General features: G+C 40.2%; 3 protein-coding genes and 1 pseudogene across 3 annotated transcripts; 3 read left to right on the forward strand and 1 right to left on the reverse strand.

Annotated features, from left to right (window-relative positions):
* The first annotated feature begins 2,162 nt into the window (after nucleotides 1-2,162).
* On the forward strand, nucleotides 2,163-4,619 carry LOC125192145 (annotated as a pseudogene).
* Nucleotides 4,620-4,867: 248 nt separating this feature from the next.
* On the reverse strand, nucleotides 4,868-5,886 carry LOC125197272 ((-)-isopiperitenol/(-)-carveol dehydrogenase, mitochondrial-like). The gene has a single exon (XM_048095997.1). It carries the CDS (start codon nucleotides 5,870-5,872, stop codon nucleotides 5,069-5,071), a length of 804 nt encoding a protein of 267 aa, XP_047951954.1. The 5' UTR covers nucleotides 5,873-5,886; the 3' UTR covers nucleotides 4,868-5,068.
* Nucleotides 5,887-8,352: 2,466 nt separating this feature from the next.
* On the forward strand, nucleotides 8,353-10,914 carry LOC125195625 (premnaspirodiene oxygenase-like). The gene is made up of 2 exons (XM_048093757.1): nucleotides 8,353-9,261; nucleotides 10,119-10,914. Exons 1-2 carry the CDS (start codon nucleotides 8,353-8,355, stop codon nucleotides 10,734-10,736), a joined length of 1,527 nt encoding a protein of 508 aa, XP_047949714.1. The 3' UTR covers nucleotides 10,737-10,914.
* A 7,244-nt stretch (nucleotides 10,915-18,158) lies between these two features.
* LOC125195626 (premnaspirodiene oxygenase-like) lies at nucleotides 18,159-20,531 on the forward strand. The gene is made up of 2 exons (XM_048093759.1): nucleotides 18,159-19,088; nucleotides 19,914-20,531. Exons 1-2 carry the CDS (start codon nucleotides 18,180-18,182, stop codon nucleotides 20,529-20,531), a joined length of 1,527 nt encoding a protein of 508 aa, XP_047949716.1. The 5' UTR covers nucleotides 18,159-18,179.
* The last annotated feature ends 1,045 nt before the right edge of the window (nucleotides 20,532-21,576 follow it).

A 21,576-nucleotide genomic window follows, 5' to 3' on the forward strand; every position in this document is an offset into this window, starting at 1 on the left:
GAGATTCGAGAATCTAGATGTGGATTTTTTATAGGTGGTGATTTTGAGTATATTCCGTTTGGAGCTGGAAGAAGAATGTGTCCGGGATAGTGTATGGTTTGGCTACTATGGAGTTGGCTTTTTTCTCTACAACTTTGATTGGAAGCTTCCAGAAAGTGTCGGGGCTGAGGATTTGGACATAACTGAAAGTAGTGGGCTAGCACCTGCAAGAGAACAAAATTTATTTGTGGTCGCCACTCCGTATGGTTAGTTGATGAGCATGCTAGTATTGCCCTGCCTATGGTCAAATAGTTTTGTTTTTGTTTTTTCATTTGTGGATGGTCTATAAAAGTTTGCCCCCTTTTATTTTTAATAAATTGGTTGGATCACTTGTCGAACACATCTTTGATGGAATCCGACTAATCCTGCTCTATTGGATTTTCGAATTAAAGCTGAAAGTCTCCCAGTAGGTGGCGGGGTTTGAACCGTGACCTTATTGTCATTATAGCTCTCCACTGCCGACTGCGCATCAATTGAGATTATTAGTGAACCTCTTTGTAAAAGAAAGCATGGGTTTAGTTAGTAGTATTAGGTTAATTACTATTTTGGTCCTACACAATTAGTTTCCGTTGTGTTTTAATTCTACAACTAGAGATTCTAATTGAACTGGTTCGGGCTTGCCCGGTGTGGCCTATTAGTTATAGAGGCCGCTTGGGAGCATTTCTAAGCCTAGTCTTGCTAGAGGCCCAATCGCAGCCGGTCCAAGCTTTTCTATAGTAAGTCCCTTTATAATAAATATGATTTGAATCATTTGATCAAAAAAAATGAAATCATATCCACATTTATAAAATATGCAAAAGTATCAAGCATAAAGAGTTTATATTTTCTATTAAATGTCATAATCACTTAACACATTAGTTTCTTAAATCATATGCCAAAAAAAATACCTTAACTATCTTAGAGCGAAGAAAGCATTATTTACCCATTAAAAAATATGATGTGTAATAATTATTTAGAATTCTCAGTTATTAATACGATTTCCTTTTTAACCCAATTATTAGATTACATAGCACATCATCTTAGCTTAATTATATATGTAAAGAAATTCCAATTAACATGGCAGGATAATATATTCAACCTTCATTATTTTTTCAATTAATTTTCAAAGTTATGAGACGGAATAAAATTTAATCAAACTTCATTATTTTTCAACAATTTGCCCAATTTATTGTCACAAAACTGACTTTTAATTTCTTTTCCGTTTGTTGTCAATTTTTTTACTCTTTACAATAACAAAATTGCCAAATTTGCCATCGGTTTTCACGTCAGGCTCGAAGGATCGAGTAATTTGCACAAAATTCCACATTCAAAAAGTTCGATATATCTACATACAATTATTTAATATTCCTGATTGGAAATATAGCTTCCTCTCTCATCTCTCTATCTCTATTGTCATCAGTGAAAAAGTTAATAAACATACTTATCTACTTGATTCCCAAATCAAATAAGTTACGCTAGCCAAACAACTGGTGGCAATTATTTAATTAAAAATACTTTTTAACTTGTATCAGTCAAAACATTCACATAATAAACAATTACTGTCCACCTAATCCCATAGAAATCAAAGAACGTTGCATTTGCTTATAGCTTAATAGTACATGATATGATTATGACATATAGTAAGTCATACTTTTGTAATATTCAATCAATACATTTCAAAATCGTGCCATAATTTTTAAAATTCATTTTTTTTGTTTTAAGTATCATTAATCATGCATAACACTCATTAATCATGCATAACACTCCCTCGTACCTAAGTCAATTTGTTGTCATAGAAAATATTACTTACCAATCTGCCATTAAATATCTCACCTTTTTGGTCCGCATAAATGTCATACTCAACAACTCATTTCATATACTCACATTTTATTAAAATCAATAGAGAAAATATGATCTACGTATCAATAACTTTTTTAATCAATTTTTTTTATAAAATTAAATAATTCCTTAAAACACGAGTCAGTCATGATGTTTATATATTGGCGAACGGAGGGAGTACCTTTCTATATATTGCAAACCCATTATTCCCCTCCCTAATTATTCCAACAAAAGTAAACATGCTCGACCTAATTACTGCCTTTGCAGCCCTCATTCTTCCTGCAATCTTCTTTTTCTTTAAAAAATGGAAGAAGCCCAAAAATGGCAAATCGACGAAACAGCTGCCACCCGGCCCCCGAAAACTTCCTATAATCGGAAACCTTCACCAGATGAGAACCCCTCCCTTCCGCTGCTTCAGAGATCTCTCCAACAAACACGGCCCCTTGATGCACCTCAAGCTCGGCGAGTCCACCACCATCGTCGTCTCGTTGCCTGACATCGCGAAAAAAATGCTCAAAGACCTCGACCCCTGCTTCGCCGACCGGCCTAGAACCGTTGCCTCTGAGATCATGTGGTACTGATATTAGGTTCCATCCTAAAATTAATTGTTGACGGAAGGAGTGGCCCTGATCAGACTTATAAAGTGGTTTCAGTTCTATCTTTACATCGACGTGTAATATTATTATATATATATTTTTTTATTTCATTTGCCAACAGGTACAACTGCAATGACGTCGCTTTCAGCCCCTACGGCAACTACTGGCGCCAGATGAGAAAGCTCTGCATCAACGACCTTCTCAGTACTAAGATGGTGCGCTTGTTCCAATCGATTCGACAAGACGAATCAAATCGATTGGTGGATTCCTTGCGCCAATCTTCCGGAAGCTCCGTGAATTTAACGGGGAAGATCTTCTCTTTGTCGAGTTTCGTCACTTGTCGCGCTGCCTTCGGCTGCGTAAGCGAGGATAATGCGACGTTGATGAAGATGATGTCGGATTCGTTGCAGATGGCGGCGGGGTTTGAGGTGGCGGATCTGTTCCCGTCGTCAAGGATCGCGGCCGCGCTGAGCTGGACGAGGCTGCGGCTGATGAAGAAGATGCGGCGAGAGCTGGATGTGATTCTGGATGATATTATCGACCGGCATAGGAGGAATCGCGGCCGGAATTCGGAGTTTGGGGGTGAGGATTTGGTGGATGTGTTTCTTAGGACTAAGGAAGAAGAGGGACTCGAGTTTCCAATCAACAACCACAACATCAAGGCTGTCTTGTTTGTAAGTAGATATCTCCTCTCTGAATATTGTATTTTATGGCTTGATAAATCATTGTTTACAATAGGTTTTGTTTCCAAATCAAATAATTGAATAAAATAATACTTCCTCTGTTCACCGATAAATATCTCATATTTGACCGGATCGGGTTTTAAGAAATTTTTTACTTTAAGTAAGGTGCATAGAATAAATTAGTGGAATATAAGTCCTACTTTTATATATTAGCTTTATAATAAAATATAAGAGGAATGAGTTTATGGAATATAAGGGCATTCACAATATCCCGACTATACACCCCAAAGAATAATGAATGAAGGAGAAGTGTCTTTTCCCATTCAACAGATACTAATATTACAACTTTCTAATTAATTAAGGGCATGAGAGACAGGACATAGTTAATGTAACACCCGCCCTATCTCCATTTTTAGTTCGCTAGTCAGCATTTTATCTTTCAGCCCATACACTTGCAATAGCCCAGACTATACACGCGTCCTATCCCCATTTTCCACTATATTGAATAGCCTAAGTTCCACTTACTAATTATACTAAAAGTAAAATGAGATATTTATTGACAGACAGACGACAAAAGAAAAAATGAGACATTTAACAACATATATAGGGAGTAGAAGTTCATGGAATGAAATCCCATGGACTTCTAACATGAGTAGCCCATTGTGGACTGAGAAACTTACCTAGCAAGTATTTGGTTTGATATAGAAAAAATGATATCCAACAATGTATACGAGTTTTAGATTTGATCCAGTTCGATATTATGCACAAGGATTTTGTTAAATTATTCAAATTAAGTTTGACTTAGATTCGTTTATCGTGATTTTGTCGCTTGTATGAACGTTTTTGTTTCCATCAATTCACAAATATGCAGGATATTTTTACCGCTGGAACTGATACTGCAGCAGTAACAATAGACTGGGCCATGGTAGAACTATTGAGGCACCCTAGAGTGATGTCCAAGGCACAAGCTGAAGTACGACAAGCCATGCAAGAAAATACTACTAGCATTGAACAAACCGACATCGTTTATGATATGAAGTATCTAAAATTGGTGATCAAAGAGACTCTGAGGCTGCACCCTCCTGCTCCGATGCTGCCTAGAGCTTGCAACGAGGAACACGTGATCAACGGATACACCATACCTAATGGAGCGATGGTGATGGTAAATATTTGGGCCATGCATAGGGACCCGAGGTATTGGAATGATCCAGAAAAGTTTGAGCCCGAGAGATTCGAGGATCAAGCTGTGGATTTTGTAGGTGGTGATTTCTAATATTTGCCATTTGGAACTGGAAAAAGAATGTGCCCTGGGATGACATTCGGCTTGGCTACTGTGGAGTCGGCTCTAGCTCAGTTACTGTACAACTTCGATTGGAAGCTTCCGGAAAGTTTCAGGGCTGAGGATTTGGACATGACGGAAAATTTTGGTCTAGTGTCTTCTAGAACACACAATTTATTTGTAATCGCGACGCCGTATAATTAGCTGATGAACATGCTATGATGCTGTATAATATATTGTGGATGAAGGATTAGACCACATATGTAAAATAAAGCCAACCTAGAATTGAATATGAGACTATTGTAATAAATTATGAGTTGGATGGGGAATGTGATACCATTCCGGCCAACGTATCATCAACGCAGTGTATTAACAAATCAAATTATAACACTTAAATAATAAAATAAATTTAAAATAGGTAAAATTATTATACAGAGAGATCATCAGCTCAATTCCGGTAAATATCTAGGTCCTTATTAGCGTGTAGTAGGAAATTATACGTGGAAATCATAGAACACATGGACATAAAAAGGATACCAAATTTATTAATACATGTCTTTTTCGTACGAATTGAAACGACAAAGGGCAATACATATGTTTATTAGTAGAATTTTAGATACGTACATTTTTATTGGAATTGTGGACAAGCATTATTAGTTAGATAGGTCGAAAGGGATGGCAATCAACCCTCCGTCCACCGCTAAATCAACTCCGGTGACAAACGCCGCCTCATCCGAAGCCAGAAATGCCACCGCATCCGCCACATTTTCGCCCGTCAGCGTCGTCCCTTTCAAGCTCGTGTAGGGCCCGATATACTTGTCCACATCTGCCGCTGTCACCAGCCTATGCTTTGCAGAAAGCGGCGTGGGCACCGCCCCCATCGACACGCTGTTCACCCGTATCCCGTGCTTCCCGAGCTGCAAACTCGCCGACCGCATCAGCCCCAGCACCGCCCGCTTCGACATTATATAGTCCGTCAAGTCCATTTTCGCCTTCTCCGCCGCCGTACTTGCCGTACAGATGATGGCGCCTCTCGTCCCCAATTCCACCATCTTACGCGCCGCGTGCTTCACGCACACCGCCACCCCACGCGCGTTCACGCGCATCACGCGCTCGTATTCCGAAAAATCCAGCTCTAGGATGGTCTGAGGGGAGCCGGCCAAGATGCCGGCGTTGCTGAACATTACGTCGAGGCCGCCGTACGTCGTTGCCGTCCATTCAATCATGGCCGCAACTTGTTCCTCGTCCGCCACGTCGCAGTGAACGTAGGTGCAGCGCTGCAGGCCGATGGATTCGGCCACAGCGCGGCCCTTTTCGGGTTGGATATCGGCGATCACTACCGCAAGCGCCCCGTGATCGGCCAGGGCGCGGGCGGTGGTCTCGCCGATGCCGCTGGCGCCGCCGGTTACAATGGCTACTTTGCCTTGAAGCTTTTTCTTCATCAAATTGTTTGACATATTTGGGATGTAGATATTAGGTTTGTAGATGTGAAGTTACCAAATGATCGATGTCTATATATAGAGAACTTTGGTATAATATCTACAAGAACACACAATTTATCTATAGTCGCTACGCCGTATAATTAGCTGATGAACATGCTATGATGCTATAATATACCACTGTTGGATGAAGGATTGGACCACATATGTAAAATAAAGCCAACCTAGGAATTGAATATGTGACAATTAGAATAAATTATGAGTTGGATATGGAATATGATACCGATCCAGGCCAACGACCACCTTATTTTCTTTTCCAATTTGTTTACGGTCTCCGTCCTACAAGAATATGCATTCTATTCTTTTTAGTCAGTCTTACAAGAATACGTAATTTCTAATTTTAGAAACTCTTTTTATGTCTAATAAGGACGGAACCAGAAAGCTTAAGTAGCCGAGGCTAAATTTTTTTAAAAATAATAAAATTATTAAAATATTAAAAAAAAAATAAAAATAAATAATAATAATAATAATAATAATAATAATAATAATAATAATAATAATAATAATAATAATAATAATAATAATATAGTATAAAAATATATATACATATAATTCAGTTTGTTTTTTGTTTGGTTTGTAAAAATATCAAATCACAAAAAAAAGTTAATACTTTTATTGAAATTAAAAAAATATGTTATCATAATTATCACTTACGATGCTACACATAAAATCAATACCCTCCTTCTAATACACGTATAGAAGTTCATTGGATAAGAATTTTGTAAAAAGATTAGTTTTACTTATTTATTTCAACTATCGATACTCCCTATAAAATTATATACCAAGAGTCCTATTAACCACAAATCCACCCTTAAAGACCGAACTAGAAACCAAATTAGGACCACTCATTTTTCTTAATCTTATGGTTATGATTAATTTACAATTAATTTAATATTTTATTAATTAAAAACTTTTTTTTATTTTTTTCATTTTTTTAAAATTTTTTAAAATTTTTTAATTTTTTTTAATTTTTTTTAATTTTTTTAATTTTTTTTATTCGATAAAAACTTGTTGGAGTAAATAATGAACTATATTTCACTACATAATAAACTAAATGAATGTATGTTATGAACTTATTACATCATTCAGTCGTGCTATTATTTCATTTCGTTAGTTTATTACTTTATTTATTCATGTTATTACTTCATTCTATTAGTTTATTACTTCATTCCGTTAGTTTATTACTTCATTCAGTCATGCTATTACTTCATTCCATTAGTTTATTACTTCATAATGTGTTATGACATAATTATCTTTCAGTTGGGTTTAGGATTATTACTTCATTCTGTTAGTTTATTACTTCAGTCATGTTATTATTTCATTCCTTTAATTTATTACTTCATTCAGTCATGTTATTGTTATGAACTTATTACTTTATTCAGTCGTGCTATTACTTCATTCCGTTAGTTTATTACTTCATTCATTTAATAGTAATAAGTTACTCCCTTTGTCCCATAATAGATGTCACATTTTCCTTTTTAGTTTGTTCCGCAAAAAATGTTATATATCATTTTTTTGGAAAAAGCTCCTCTCACATTAAAATAAATATACTATTTTATCTCTCCACCTAACACACAAAATAACATCTCCTAAAATCGCGTAGTAATATATTATAGGACGGATGGAATACATCGGCCAAACAGTGGGAAGAAATTAATGAATGTTAGGAATACGTACCTAGTTTACATTAAACTATAATATCTAACTATTGCCAGAGCTTGAAAGAAACATTGCATGCGCTTATGTCGTGTATTACTGAATGGTCGATTAATAAAATAAAAGAATCGAGTAGTATATTCAAAATAAAATAATACTACTAGATTGAAACACAATCTATACCGTATATCATGTAAAATTCAACGAAAGTGAAAGGCCAACCATCTATACCAGGTGGCATCCTTTATCCATACTATTTTTAATTAAATTTACTTTAAAATGAAATTTTATTAATAAATCATGTTAAATTTTCATAACAAAAACTGGAATATTAAAATATTTTATATACCATAATTTTTAAATAATCAATCAATTACTTTAAAATTACTACTTCCGTCCTCCGTAAGAATCCACTTTTATTTTTACTATAAATAGTAAGTAGATCTCACATTCTACTAATTCATTTTGCTCGCATTCATTATGAAACTAATGAATAAAAGTGGAACCTTTACTTCACTAATTTTTTTAACTCACTTTTCTTTATATTTCTTAAAACTCTTGTCGAGTCAAATATTGTGGGAAGAAGGTAGTTCAATTTTTAGATGTTATACTATTGGTTAATCATTATAACGAAATTTTATTTTATACTCTCTCAATTTCCACCATGATTGATGCATTCTTTTGTCCACGAGATTTCAGTGAAATAATGTTTTTATATGTTGATTTTTTTAGTATATATAGAACCCATTCTATCTATCCTCTTTAATTATTCCATCAAAAAAATGCTTTACCTAATCACAGCTCTCATTCTTCCTGCAATCTTCCTTTTCTTCAAAAAATGGAAGAAATCCAAAAATAGCAAAACTAAAAAACAACTACCACCTGGCCCCCGAAAACTTCCTATAATCGGAAACCTTCACCAGATGAGCAACCCTCCCTTCCGCTGCTTCAGAGATCTCTCCAACAAACACGGCCCCTTGATGCACCTCAAGCTCGGGGAGCGCAACGCAGTCATCGTCTCGTCTCCACAGCTCGCGAAAGAAATGCTGAAAGATCTCGACCCTATCTTCGCCAACCGTCCGCAGAACGTTGCCGGAGAGATCATGTTTTACAACAGCAGCGACGTCGTTTTCTGCCCCTACAACGACTACTGGCGCCAGATGCGGAAGCTCTGCATCAACGAGCTTCTCAGCCCCAAAATGGTGCGGCTTTTCGAGTCAATCCGGCGAGACGAGACCGCTCGTCTGGTCGATTCGTTGCGTGAATCTTCTGGAAGCTCCGTCAATTTCACGGAGAAGATCTTCTCCTTGTCGAGCTCCATCACTTGCCGTGCGGCCTTCGGCTCTGCCTGCGATGACAGTGACACGCTGATGAAGATGATCGGGGATACGCTGCGTATGGCGGCAGGATTTGAGGTCACGGATCTGTTCCCGTCGTCGAGGATCGCGGCCGCGGTGAGCTCGGGGAAGGTGCGGTATATGAAGAAGATGAGGCGCAAGCTTGATGTGATTTTGGATGATATCATCGACCGGCATAGGAGAAATCGGGCGAAAATTGCGGCCGGGGATGGTCGGAGATTGGGGAATTCGGAGTTTGGGGGTGAGGATTTGGTGGATGTGTTTCTTAGGGTTAAGGAAGAAGAGGAGCTCAAGTTTCCCATTGATAACCACAACATCAAGGCTGTGCTGTTTGTAAGTAGACATCTCTATTCGTAGTTTTAATGCACAATTGGTAAAATTAGCTGTTTAGAACGTTTTCCTTTGTGTCCTCTAATTTTAGTTGACACAACAAGAATGAGGATATATAGAGTTTCCCACGGTTCCAGAACCGGTGATTATGGTTCGGAACCGCCGGTTCCGGTTCCGGATCCAAAACTGTCGGTTTCGGTTACAACCCGGCAGTTTTTTTTACTGTTTTTCTCGGTTCCGAACCGTTGTTTTTTGCGGTTCCCATTTGGTTCACGGTTTTCCTACGGTTTTTGGCTATTCCGTCATGGTTTCGGTTCGAAAAATTTTGAACCTGAACCGAACCACGGTTCAAAAATCGACGGTTTTGGTTCGAATAAATTCTCATGGTTTCGGTTCGGAACCGTAATCAGCGGTTACGGTTTTGGTTTTAACCACCGGTTTAGTAAATCTTGGGCAGGTCTAAGGATGTGTGTCGAAGCGTTGGTGGTATATTTAAAATTACGTGTTAGTGTCAAAATTGTACTCCCAACGTACATGAAATGTTGTCCATTTTTGCCATTTTGGTCCGTCCGTGAAATATTGTCCACTTTGCTTTTTCTCAATATTTGGTAAATGGACCCCACTTTCACTCACATTCTATTATAAAACTCATATTATTAAATGTTGGGCCTACATTCCACTGACTTTTTCTACTCACTTTTCTTCACAATTCTTAAAACTCATGCCAAGTCAAACATGGATAACATCTTGCGCATGGAGGGAGTTTCCAAAATTTGTTCAGTTATGTTTGTCTTTGATTTTGTTGATTCTTGCTTTGGTTGATACCTTCTTTAACAAAATTGGAATTTTACAATATGCAGGATTTACTTACAGGGGGAACTGATACTTCAGCAGAAACTGTTGACTGGGCCATGGTAGAGCTATTGAGGCACCCTCACACGATGGCCAAGGTACAAGCTGAAGTACGACAAGCCATGAAAGGAAACTCCAGTTTTCCACAAAACAACGTCGTTTCTAATATGAAATATCTAAAACTGGTGATCAAAGAGATTCTGAGGTTGCACCCTCCGGGTCCAATGCTGCCTAGATCTAGCAGCAAGGAACATTCGATCAACGGATACACCATACCCGCTGGAGCGATGGTGTTGGTGAACGTATGGGCCATGCAGAGGGACCCGAGGAATTGGAAAGATCCAGAGAAGTTTGAGCCCGAGAGATTTGAGGATAAGGCTGTGGATTTTACTGGTGGTGATTTTGAGTATTTGCCGTTTGGAACTGGGAAAAGAATGTGCCCCGGGATGACGTTTGGGTTGGCTACTGTGGAGTCAGCTCTAGCCCAGATGCTCTACCACTTCGATTGGAAGCTTCCGGAAGGTGTCAGTGCTGAGGATTTGGACATGATTGAAACTGTTGGGCTATCAGCTCCGAGAAAACAGAAGTTATTTGTGGTAGCAACTCCGTATAAATTAGCTGATTAGCATGTTAATGGATTGTTATGGTAAAACTTGCTAATAACAAGGGACCTCTCTATCTTCGGAATAATGCACACCAACTGTTAGGTGGAAATAGTTAATGAACTTATGGAGTTCTCATTGTATTGGCATTTTGCTTATTTGGTGGAAATAGTCAAAGAACTTATAGAGTTGTTGTATGGCATTTTGCTTATTTGGTTATTTATGTCCGGTTATATACTCACCCAACTCCATGATACGACTACGGAGCTTGACGCACAAGTAACGCCGGATACCAAGCCGCATACACCCATGCAACTTGATCAGACGTCACCGGCAGCAGATGAGAAAGAAGCCGGCGGTAGAGGACGAAGCATGAATAGACCATTGAAGAGTGATCGACCCAAACGTGTCCAATCTCGGCCCTGGAAGTATAAAGACTTCGTCAGACCGTGGATTTCCTTATATTTCTTTTGATATTTTTAATTGTTATTTTCCTTATTTTGTTGAACGCTTTTCCTTTTAAGCTTGAGTCAAATCTTTTCGGGTTTTCTTCTTGATTCTTTCCCGAAATAAAGCACTTTTATTTTCTCATTCCCTTGCTCTCGTTCCAAACCCTAGTTCATTGTTAGGGCTTTTCATCAATTTTTCCTTCAAGTTTGAGTGTTCAATTATCAATCGGACCTTTAGTCCTATTATCTGGTGCTTTATTGACCTTCCCTTCCCCCGCACACACGACGACGATGATGGGAAGCACTTCTTCGCCGCGTGATGACACCGATCCGAAGGAATATTCCCTTCAAGAGGTTGGCCGTAGGGTTCACGACTTGACGCTGCGTGTCGCTAGCGACGAGAAGAAAGTTCAATCTAATCGCTTCGCGCACGAATCGTTTGAGAGGCAACAGAAAATCCTAAACAAAAGCGCCAATGACCACATGGCTAAGCTACTAGTCGCGGTTGAGAATCTCGGAAAGAAACCGTCCGACGGCGACGCGGCGATAACAGGCAAACCAACGAGAGGCTGGTCTCTTCCGCACTCAATCTTGGTCAAACCTTTTAGTTTTGACACTGATACCTGGCCCAAACTTAAGCTCGACCCCCCGCGTTTCAGTGGCGACAGGGTCAATATGTGGATTAAGAAGATCCAAAAGTATTACGACCACAATTTCACTCCTCTGAACGATAGGCTGTACTTGACGGAGTTCTTATTGGATGACGCTGCGGAGGAGTGGTTCACCTTTAGGGAGGCGAACAACGAGGGTCGTGGATGGGATGATTTTTTTATGGACATCAAACGTCGTTTCGACGCCGATCTCTATGAGGATTATGTTGGACGTCTGGCAACCTTGCGACAGACCGGATCCCAAGATGATCTTGCTGAATTTGGGTCGATACTACGGAAGGTCTCCGGCGTGGGAGATGGGACCCTTATGTCCCTTTTTACTGCTGGACTGGCTCCCGCTTTGAAGCTTGAACTATTGACCCGCAGGCCAGCCTCCCTCACCGACCCTATCGCCCTTGCTCAACAATTGGCAGCGTGTCAGGCAGCGACCCTCCAGCCGACGCCTTCCTCGGGCCGCCCGGGTTAGAATAACCGCGACCAGCGGAAACAGTTAATGAACTCGGTACAGACCGCTAGAACCTCGACCAACGATAACCACATCCGAGCCAAAAGCCTGCAGCGACACCGCGCGATAACCAGCCGCGTGACTACCCTATTATTCGAATTTCAGCAGCAGAGAAGGCTGATAGGACGCGGCGCAATTTGTATCGGTATTGTCCTGAGAAGTTCACTCGTGAGCACGTATGCAGCAAGAAGTTTTATGCTCTTATTGGTGAAGATAGTGATGAGGGTTTAGGGTTTAGGGCGATACTAAGGAGAAATCCTTGCTCGCCGAGGACGGAGAAAACATGATAATCACAGGCGATGTGTCTACTATTCATGTCATTGGCCCGAAGTTGAAACCACGATCGCTGCGGATCACTGGCACAATACATGATACTCAGGTGTCGGTGTTGATTGACGGGGGCAACACACATAATGTTATCAAACCCTCCGTCGCTGAAAGGTTATGTCTTCCACTCCATGTTATTTCCTCTTTTCGTGTATTTGTGGGAAATGGTGCTTCTCTACATTGTGATTATTTGAGTTTAAGCACCCCGTTGACATTGCAGGGACATCCTTTTGACATCGACCTATTTTTGTTACAAGTGGAAGGCCCAGATGTTATATTGGGGGTCCAATGGTTGCAGGATTTGGGGGATGTGACAAAGAATTACAGAACACTGACGATGAAGTTCGAGTTGGATCAGGGACCGATATGTCTGAGGGGCGAGGATATACCTCCCCGTAAGATATCATACAATGGTTTATTTTCTCTCATCGGCCACGACCCAGATTTCGAGGTTTTCGAAATCGTGCCCATCGAGAACCAGACAACGTCCGAGAAGCAGCTGGTGCTGCCTATCAATCCTCTCCTACAACCCTTATTTCCAGAAGACGGAAATTGAGAAACAGGTCCGCGAGATGCTCACCCAGGGTGTGATTCAGCAGAGCACTAGCCCATTCTCCTCTCCCATTTTGTTGGTTCGCAAGAAGGATGACACTTTCCGATTTTATGTCGATTCTTGTGCCCTTAATGCTGCAACAACACCGGACCATTTCCCGATCCCTACAGCAGATGAAATTTTCGATGTGCTACATGCCGCTAGAATTTTCTCTAAACTTGATCTCCGCTCAGGCTACCACCAGATTCGTATGCATGTTGGTGATATTCATAAGACGGCATTCCGTACCCATGATGGACATTTTGAGTTTCTGGTTATGCCATTCGACCTCACCAACGCGCCTTCGACCTTCTAGGCAGCGATGAATAATATATTTCAGCCATTATTGCGCAAATCTGTAATCGTATTCTTCGATGATATTTTGGTATTCAGTGGATCCATGGAGGAACACATCCATTTGCGCCAGGTTCTCAAAATTCTTCAAGAAAACTTCTTCTTCCTTAGGCAGTCGAAGTGTGCCTTCGGGGTCGCGACTATCGACTACTTAGGTCACATTATCTCAGCCGGACAATTGCGAGTAGACCCGGCAAAAATCGAGGCTATGGTGGCATGGCCCGTTCCTTCGACAATCAAGCAACTGCGTGGGTTTTTGGGCTTAACGGGGTATTATCGCTGGTTTGTCAAGGATTACTCACTTATTGCAGCACAACTTACAGAATTAGTAAAAAAGGATGCCTTTGTTTGGTCGGACTCCACGATTGCGAGTTTTGAAGCGCTGAAAACAGCCATGAACTCTACACCCGTCTTGCGCCTGCCGGATTTCTCCCTTCCGTTTGTGCTTGAAACTAATGCCTCCGATTTTGGAGTTGGAGCGGTCCTTATGCAGCAAGGCCACCCGATCTCATATTTCGGCAAGAAGCTGGGATCCCGCCGTCGTTTGGCTTCTACTTACCATAAGGAGCTATACGCCATTGTTAAAGCGGTATAGAAATGGCGACAGTATTTACTGGATCGCGAGTTCATTATCCAAAGCGATCAACGGAGTCTTAAAGAGCTCCTTTCGCAGGTAGTGCAACTCCCGATCAGCAATTCTATGTGCGGAAGTTAATAGATTTCAAGTTCACAATTGAGTACAAGTCGGGCGCAGCAAATAGGGTGGCGGACGCTTTGTCTCACAAGAGTGAGGAACCACACGCGGGGACGCCTCAGATTTTTGAGCTCTACGCTCGCCCGATTCCAGTGATTCTCGAGATCGTTCGCGCCGATAACACGGCACTGCCAGACCTCGTTCGTTTGCACGAGGATGTGGCTGCCGGAGTGGCACCACCACACATTTCGGTCACGGATGGCCTTCTTTATTTCAAGAGGCGACTACTATTGAGCAGAGATTCAGCGGTTTGTCGAGCCATCGTCGAAGAGTGCCACGACTCGCAAGCAGCGGGGCACCCGGGAGTTCGGCGAAAGTTCGCTAGGGTGGCCTTGGGTTTTTATTGGCCGGGCCTTAGGTGAGATGTGGAGGAATATGATGCAGCTTGCTACACCTGCCAGGCAACGAAATATGTGCGAGACAAACCGAATGGTCTCATTCAACCTATGCCAATTCCTGACATGGTTTGGGAAACAGCTTCCATGGATTTCATCGTAGGGCTCGTCATTCAGTTACACGGCAATCATGGTGGCAGTGGACCGACTATCTAAGTATGCTCATTTTGGTGCTCTAAAGTCGGGGTTCGATGCGCGACAAGTTGCGAAGATGTTTGTTGAAACAGTGGTGAATCTCTATGGCTTTCCAAAGAAGCCTTTATCCGACCGGGATTCCATTTTTATGAGTGACTTTTGGAATGAACTTTTAACCTTAAGTGGGACGAAACTTCAGTTCACAACTGCTTATCATCCGCAGACGGACGGCCAATCCGAGGTGACAAATCGTGCATTGGAGCAGTATCTAAGAGCCTTCACTTATGAGCGGCCAAAACGTTGGTTGACACTTCTTCCTTGGGCGGAACTTGCGCTCAATTGCAGCATCAACTCTAGCATTGGAATGTCACCGTTTCAAGCCTTGTATGGAAGGGAACCACCGAGTTTGTTCGACACTTATGCTAAGCCCTCTCACAACACCGACGTTGATGATATGCTCACGGAGAGGGAGGAAACGCTCCGAGCTCTGAAGATTCAGATCGCTAAATCACAACGCTCTATGGTGGAATTTGCAAATCGCAAACGTCGTGATGGAATTTGCAAATCGCAAACGTCGTGATGTGGAGTTCAACGTGGGAGATTCGGTTTTCCTTAAGCTCCAGCATATCGCCAACGTTCGGTGGAGAAGCCTCTCTCGAACAAGTTAGCTCATCGTTATTATGGTCCCTATGTCATTTTGGAAAAGATCGGAAAAGTGGCTATCTTCTCCAATTGCCTGTGGATAGTCGAATCCATAATGTGTTCCATGTGTCTCTCCTAAATCCGTTCATCCCTAGCATTAAAGTGGTATCAGCTTTGTCAGACCGGAGTCAGCCAAATGATACTCCGATCCGTGCTATAGCCAGCCGAACTGTGTTAGTCGATCGAGTTCCTCAAGAACAATGGTTGTGCAGTGGTCTTCGGATGCGTTGTCTGACGCAAACTGGGAGGATGCGGGTCTGTTAAAGAAGCATTTCCCGGATTTACGCCTTGAGGACAAGGCGATTCCAAAGGAGGGGGGAGTTGATACGACTACGGAGCTTGACGCACAAGTAACGCCGGATACCGAGCCGCATACACCCATGCAACCTGATCGGACGTCACCGGCAGCAGATGAGAAAGAAGCCGGCGGTAGAGGACGAAGCATGAATAGACCATTGAAGAGTGATCGACCCAAACGTGTCCAATCTCGTCTATGGAGTATAAAGACTTTGTCAGCTATTAGACTGTGGATTTCCTTAGATTTCTTTTGATATTTTTAATTGTTATTTTCCTTATTTTGTCGTTTTTCCTTTTAAGATTGAGTCAAATCTTTTCGGGTTTTCTTCTTGATTCTTTCTCGAATCGTAAGCCTGAATCAAGTAGGGGGAATTCTACGGGTCTGGCCCTAACGAGTTGTGGGTTAATCAGGTGCGGGCTAATCGGATTTTGTTTTTATCGGGCTAAAAATTTTCGACCCTAACCCTATAAATTATATAATTCCCTTAGATCGAGTCATGAGAAATAAAGAAATAAACCACTTTTATTTTCTCATTCCCTTGCTCTCGTTCCAAACCCTAGTTCATTGTTAGGGCTTTTCATCAAGTTTTCCTTCAAGTTTGAGTGCTCAAATCATCAATCGGACCTTTAGTCCTGTTACTCCATGTATCCACTTTTGACTAAGATTTTAATAAACGTAAAAAATTGTGCGTGAAAAATTAGTGCAATAAAAATAGACACAATTATAATGCATAATTGTTAATGTAAAAAAGCTAGAAAAAAAAAAATTGTAGTATTATAAACGGAGAATGGGCACCTCTATCAGAATTAGAAATGTGCTAATTTTATGACACGAACCAAAATGGAAAAGATCTCTATTTGGATGGAGTATTAAAATAAAATATGAGTTAATGGAATGCTTACTGCATTCAATACATTGGTGGCTCGGGTTATCACAGAAGTAGACGAGGAACCATTAATGTCCTTTAAAAAAGAATTTCCACGATTACTTAGTGTCGGTAATTTTAGATAAATTTATAGTTTTGTTTAAGTGTGCAAATGAATTAAGTCAAATCAACAATTAATTTTTAAATAGTTAGTTAATAATTAAGTTGAATTTTCCACCCTCTTAAGTTTAGAAGTACTTAAAACAGGTTAAGTCAGGCCCTTTTATGAATACGGGCTACTTGAAATCCTATTGGGCTTTTACAAAAACCCAACTGAGGCCTAAGCCCAGCACTATTTATGCCCGCTCCAAGCTTGTTCTATAAAAACTCATTCTATAGTACTCCCTCCATTCCATAGTAATATAGTCATTTTATCATTTCGGTACGTTCCATACTTTACTCTCTCTTACCTTTTTCTCTCTTTCATCTCTCTACTTTTTTCATTTTACATATGAATTAGCTTTGAATTACGAATTGAGTAAGAAATTGTTATTGGGAAAAATCAGATGCAAGAAAGGAGCCACCTCTCTCCACCTCTTTTGTCATCACTGATAGTTAATAAAGTTACTTACCTACCTACTTGATTCCCAAATCAAATATGTTACGCCTCCCAAAGGCGACTATTGAGTATGAAAACACCTTTTTAACTTGTTTCTATCAGTGTGTACAACCTTCACATATTAAATTATAAATATCCACCTAATCCCATAAAAATCAAAGAACGCTGCATGTGATTATGACAGAGTCATAATTTTGAAATATTCAATCAATATATTTCAAAATCATGCCATTTTTTTATATTCTGTTTTCTGTTTTTTTGTTGTTTAGTGTTTGTTATTCATATACTCCCTTTGCATTAAGTATCTTATACTCCATTTCTTTTTCAGTCAGTCCGCTATTAAATACTCCCTCCGTCCAAAAGAATTAGAGCATAATAACCATTTTTGGCCGTCCAAATAAAATACAACACATTCATTTATGGAAAGTTTTAAACAAATAATAACCCTACACATCATTCTACTTTTTTCTCCTTCTCTCTTACTTTTTCTACTTTTCTCTTACTTTACCAATTCTACATTAAACACGTGTCATACACAAATTGCTCTATTTTTTGTGGACGGAAGGAGTATACTATATTTTCTTTTTAGTCCGTCCACTATTAAATGTGCCATTTCATTTTACAATATTTGGTAAGTGAGAACTACATTCCGCTAACTCATTTTACTCACATTTTATTATAAAACTAATATAAAAAAAAATTCTATTTAACCAACTTTTCTACCACTTTCTTTTATAAAGTCAACTTTCTTTTATATAGCACCCATTCTATCTATCCTCTACAATTATTCCATAAAAAAAAATGCTTTACCTAATCACAGCTCTCATTCTTCCTGCAATCTTCATTTTCTTCAAAAAATGGAAGAAGTCCAAAAATGGCAACCCAACGAAACAGCTGCCACCCGGCCCCCGAAAACTTCCTATAATCGGAAACCTTCACCAGATGAGAAACCCTCCTTTCCGCCGCTTCAGAGATCTCTCCAACCACCACGGCCCCTTGATGCACCTCAAGCTCGGTGACTGCAACGCCATCGTGGTCTCGTCGCCTGAAATCGCCAAAGAAATGCTGAAAGACCTCGACCCGAGCTTCGCCAACCGGCCGCAGAACATTGCCACAAAGATCATGTGGTACAACAGCAGCGACGTCGTTTTCTGCCCCTACAACGACTACTGGCGCCAGATGCGGAAGCTCTGCATCAACGAGCTTCTCAGCCCCAAAATGGTGCGGCTTTTCGAGTCAATCAGGCGAGACGAGACCGCTCGCCTGGTCGATTCCCTGCGCGAATCTTCCGGAAGCTATGTGAATTTCACGGAGAAGATCTTCTCCTTGTCGAGCTCCATCACTTGCCGGGCGGCCTTCGGCTCCGCCTGCGAGGACAGTGACACGCTGATGAAGATGATCGGGGATACGCTGCGTATGGCGGCGGGATTTGAGGTCACGGATCTGTTCCCGTCGTCGAGGATCGCGGCCGCGTTGAGCTGGGGGAAGGTGCGGTATATGAGGAAGATGCGGCGAAAGCTAGATGTGATTTTGGATGATATCATCGACCGGCATAGGAGAAATCGGGCGAAAATTGCGCCCGGGGATGGCCGGAGATTGGGGAATTCGGAGTTTGGGGGTGAGGATTTGGTGGATGTGTTTCTTAGGGTTAAGGAAGAAGAGGAGCTCAAGTTTCCAATTGATAACCACAACATCAAGGCTGTGCTGTTTGTAAGTAGACATCTCTATTTTTTTTACTCCATCTGTCTGGTAAAAATAAGAAATTCTAAAGAGGTAATACTAATTAGTGACGGAAATAGTGACTTGCCAAAATTTTCAAGAATTAGTGACGGATATTAGTGACGTGTCAAAAATTTCAAGAATTAGTGACGGATATGTGACCGAAAGAGCCGTCACTAATTGGTGACTGAAACAGTCCGTCACTAATCCGAACTTTCCAAGGCGGCCGATTTGGTTTCCGTCATTATAATTTCAGCGACGCAAATCCGTCAATATTTTTTAGTTACAAAATTTTTAATGACCGGTCTGTCAATATTCAGTCACTAAGTATGTTGAATGCCTAAATATTGCTCATTAGTGTTAGAATTAACCATCACTAACTTGTGAATTTTTTGTAAAATTAGCTTTTTAGAACGTCTCCATTTGCGTCCATTTGCGTCAACTAATTGTAGTTTGCACAACAAGAATGAGGACGTGTCTGTGGTATATTTAGAAACATAGATTAGTGTACGAAGTAGTCTTTTTTTTATGGTTCCGTTAAAAAACTAACGATTAACGATAATTGCACAGTGGTATGACCGTTAGATTTTTGACAGAATCGTTAAAAAATAACCACTCCGACAAGAATTTCATTTGTTATTGACCAGTTTTTCAAAAAGTGAATATTTAGAACCAAAATTGACATATACTCTTAAAAAAATGTCCCTAGCTGTTTTCTTTTGGTCTAAGGAAAGAAATCTTCCAAAATATGTTCAATTATGCTTGTCTTTGATTTTGTTGTCATTCTTTGAAATAATTGGACTTTTACATATGCAGGATTTACTTACAGGGGGAACTGATACTTCAGCAGAAATTGTTGACTGGGCCATGGTAGAACTATTGAGGCACCCTCGAGTGATGGCCAAGGCACAAGCTGAAGTACGACAAGCCTTGAAAGAAAACCCGAGTATCGAACAAAACAACACCGTTTATAATCTGAAATATCTAAAACTGGTGATCAAAGAGACTCTGAGGTTGCACCCTCCGGGTCCGATGCTGCCTAGATCTAGCAACAAGGAACATTCGATCAACGGATACACCATACCCGCTGGAGCGATGGTGTTCGTGAATGTATGGGCCATGCATAGGGACCCGAGGCATTGGAAAGATCCGGAGAGGTTTGAGCCCGAGAGATTCGAGGATAAGGCTTTGGATTTTACAGGTGGTGATTTTGAGTATTTGCCGTTTGGAACTGGGAAAAGAATGTGCCCCGGGATGACGTTCGGCTTGGCTACTGTGGAGTCGGCTCTTGCGCAGATGCTCTACCACTTCGATTGGAAGCTTCCGGAAGGTGTCAAGGCTGAGGATTTGGACATGATTGAGACTGTGGGGGTGTCAGCTCCGAGGAAACAGAATTTATTTGTGGTTGCAACTCCGTACAAATTAGCTCATTAGCATGTTAATGGACTGTTAATGTAAAACTTGCGATTACCAAAGGACCTCTCTATCTCCTGAATAATGCACACAAACTGTTTGGTGGAAATAGTCAAAGAACTTATGGAGTTGTTGTATTGGCATTTTGCCTGTTTGGTGGAAATAGCCAAAGAACTTATGGAGTTGTTGTGTTGGCATTTTGCTTATTTGGTTTTTTAGGTCTGTTTATATACTCACCTAGCTCGATGTGACTAAGATTTTAATAAAGGTAAAAAACTGTGCGTGAAAAATTAGTGCAATAAAAATAGCTTGACACGAATTATAATGCATAATTATTAAAGTAAAAGAGATAAAGAGAAAAAATAATTGTAGCATTTTTAGAAAGAAAGAAGTTATCAAAATTTGAAATGTGTTAATTTTATAAGACGAACCAAAATGAAAAAATATCTCTATTTGGATGGAGTATTAAAACAAAATACTATGCTTAGTGCATTCAATACATCGGTGGCTCGAGTTATCACAAAAGTAGACGAGGAACCATTACAAATCCTTTAAAAAAAATCTTCCACGATTATGTAGTGATGGTAATTTTAGATAATTTTATAATATTGTTTAAGTGTGCAAATGAATTAAGTCAAATCAACATTTAATTTTTTAATAGTTAGTTAATAAGAAGAGAAAATACGAGTTTATCACCAAGCCAATCAAACCGTAGAAATACGAGTTTATAAATAATCAATGTAAGCTTGAATTTGGAAAATCAACTCGATGGATGGTCACCGTTGAGAGGGGGAGGATGAACACGAATACGGTACTCATTATCGGAGGGTTCAGGTTTTAAACCAAAGAGAAAGAGGAGAAAGGAAGAGATTAGCTAAATTTATATATTTCATATCTTAATCTTATAAGGATTACATATTTATTGTTTAAAGACCCTATACGGTTCGACTCACTAGTTCAATTTGGGAAAGAACCGACAAAGAAAACCCAGAACATTTATTAAATAACAAAATAAAAATAAAGTAGAGGACTCAAAGACGATGAGGGTTTCTGGTCGAACTACATT

Source organism: Salvia hispanica, chromosome 6, assembly GCF_023119035.1.
Source record: "Salvia hispanica cultivar TCC Black 2014 chromosome 6, UniMelb_Shisp_WGS_1.0, whole genome shotgun sequence".
NCBI lineage: Eukaryota > Viridiplantae > Streptophyta > Magnoliopsida > Lamiales > Lamiaceae > Salvia > Salvia hispanica.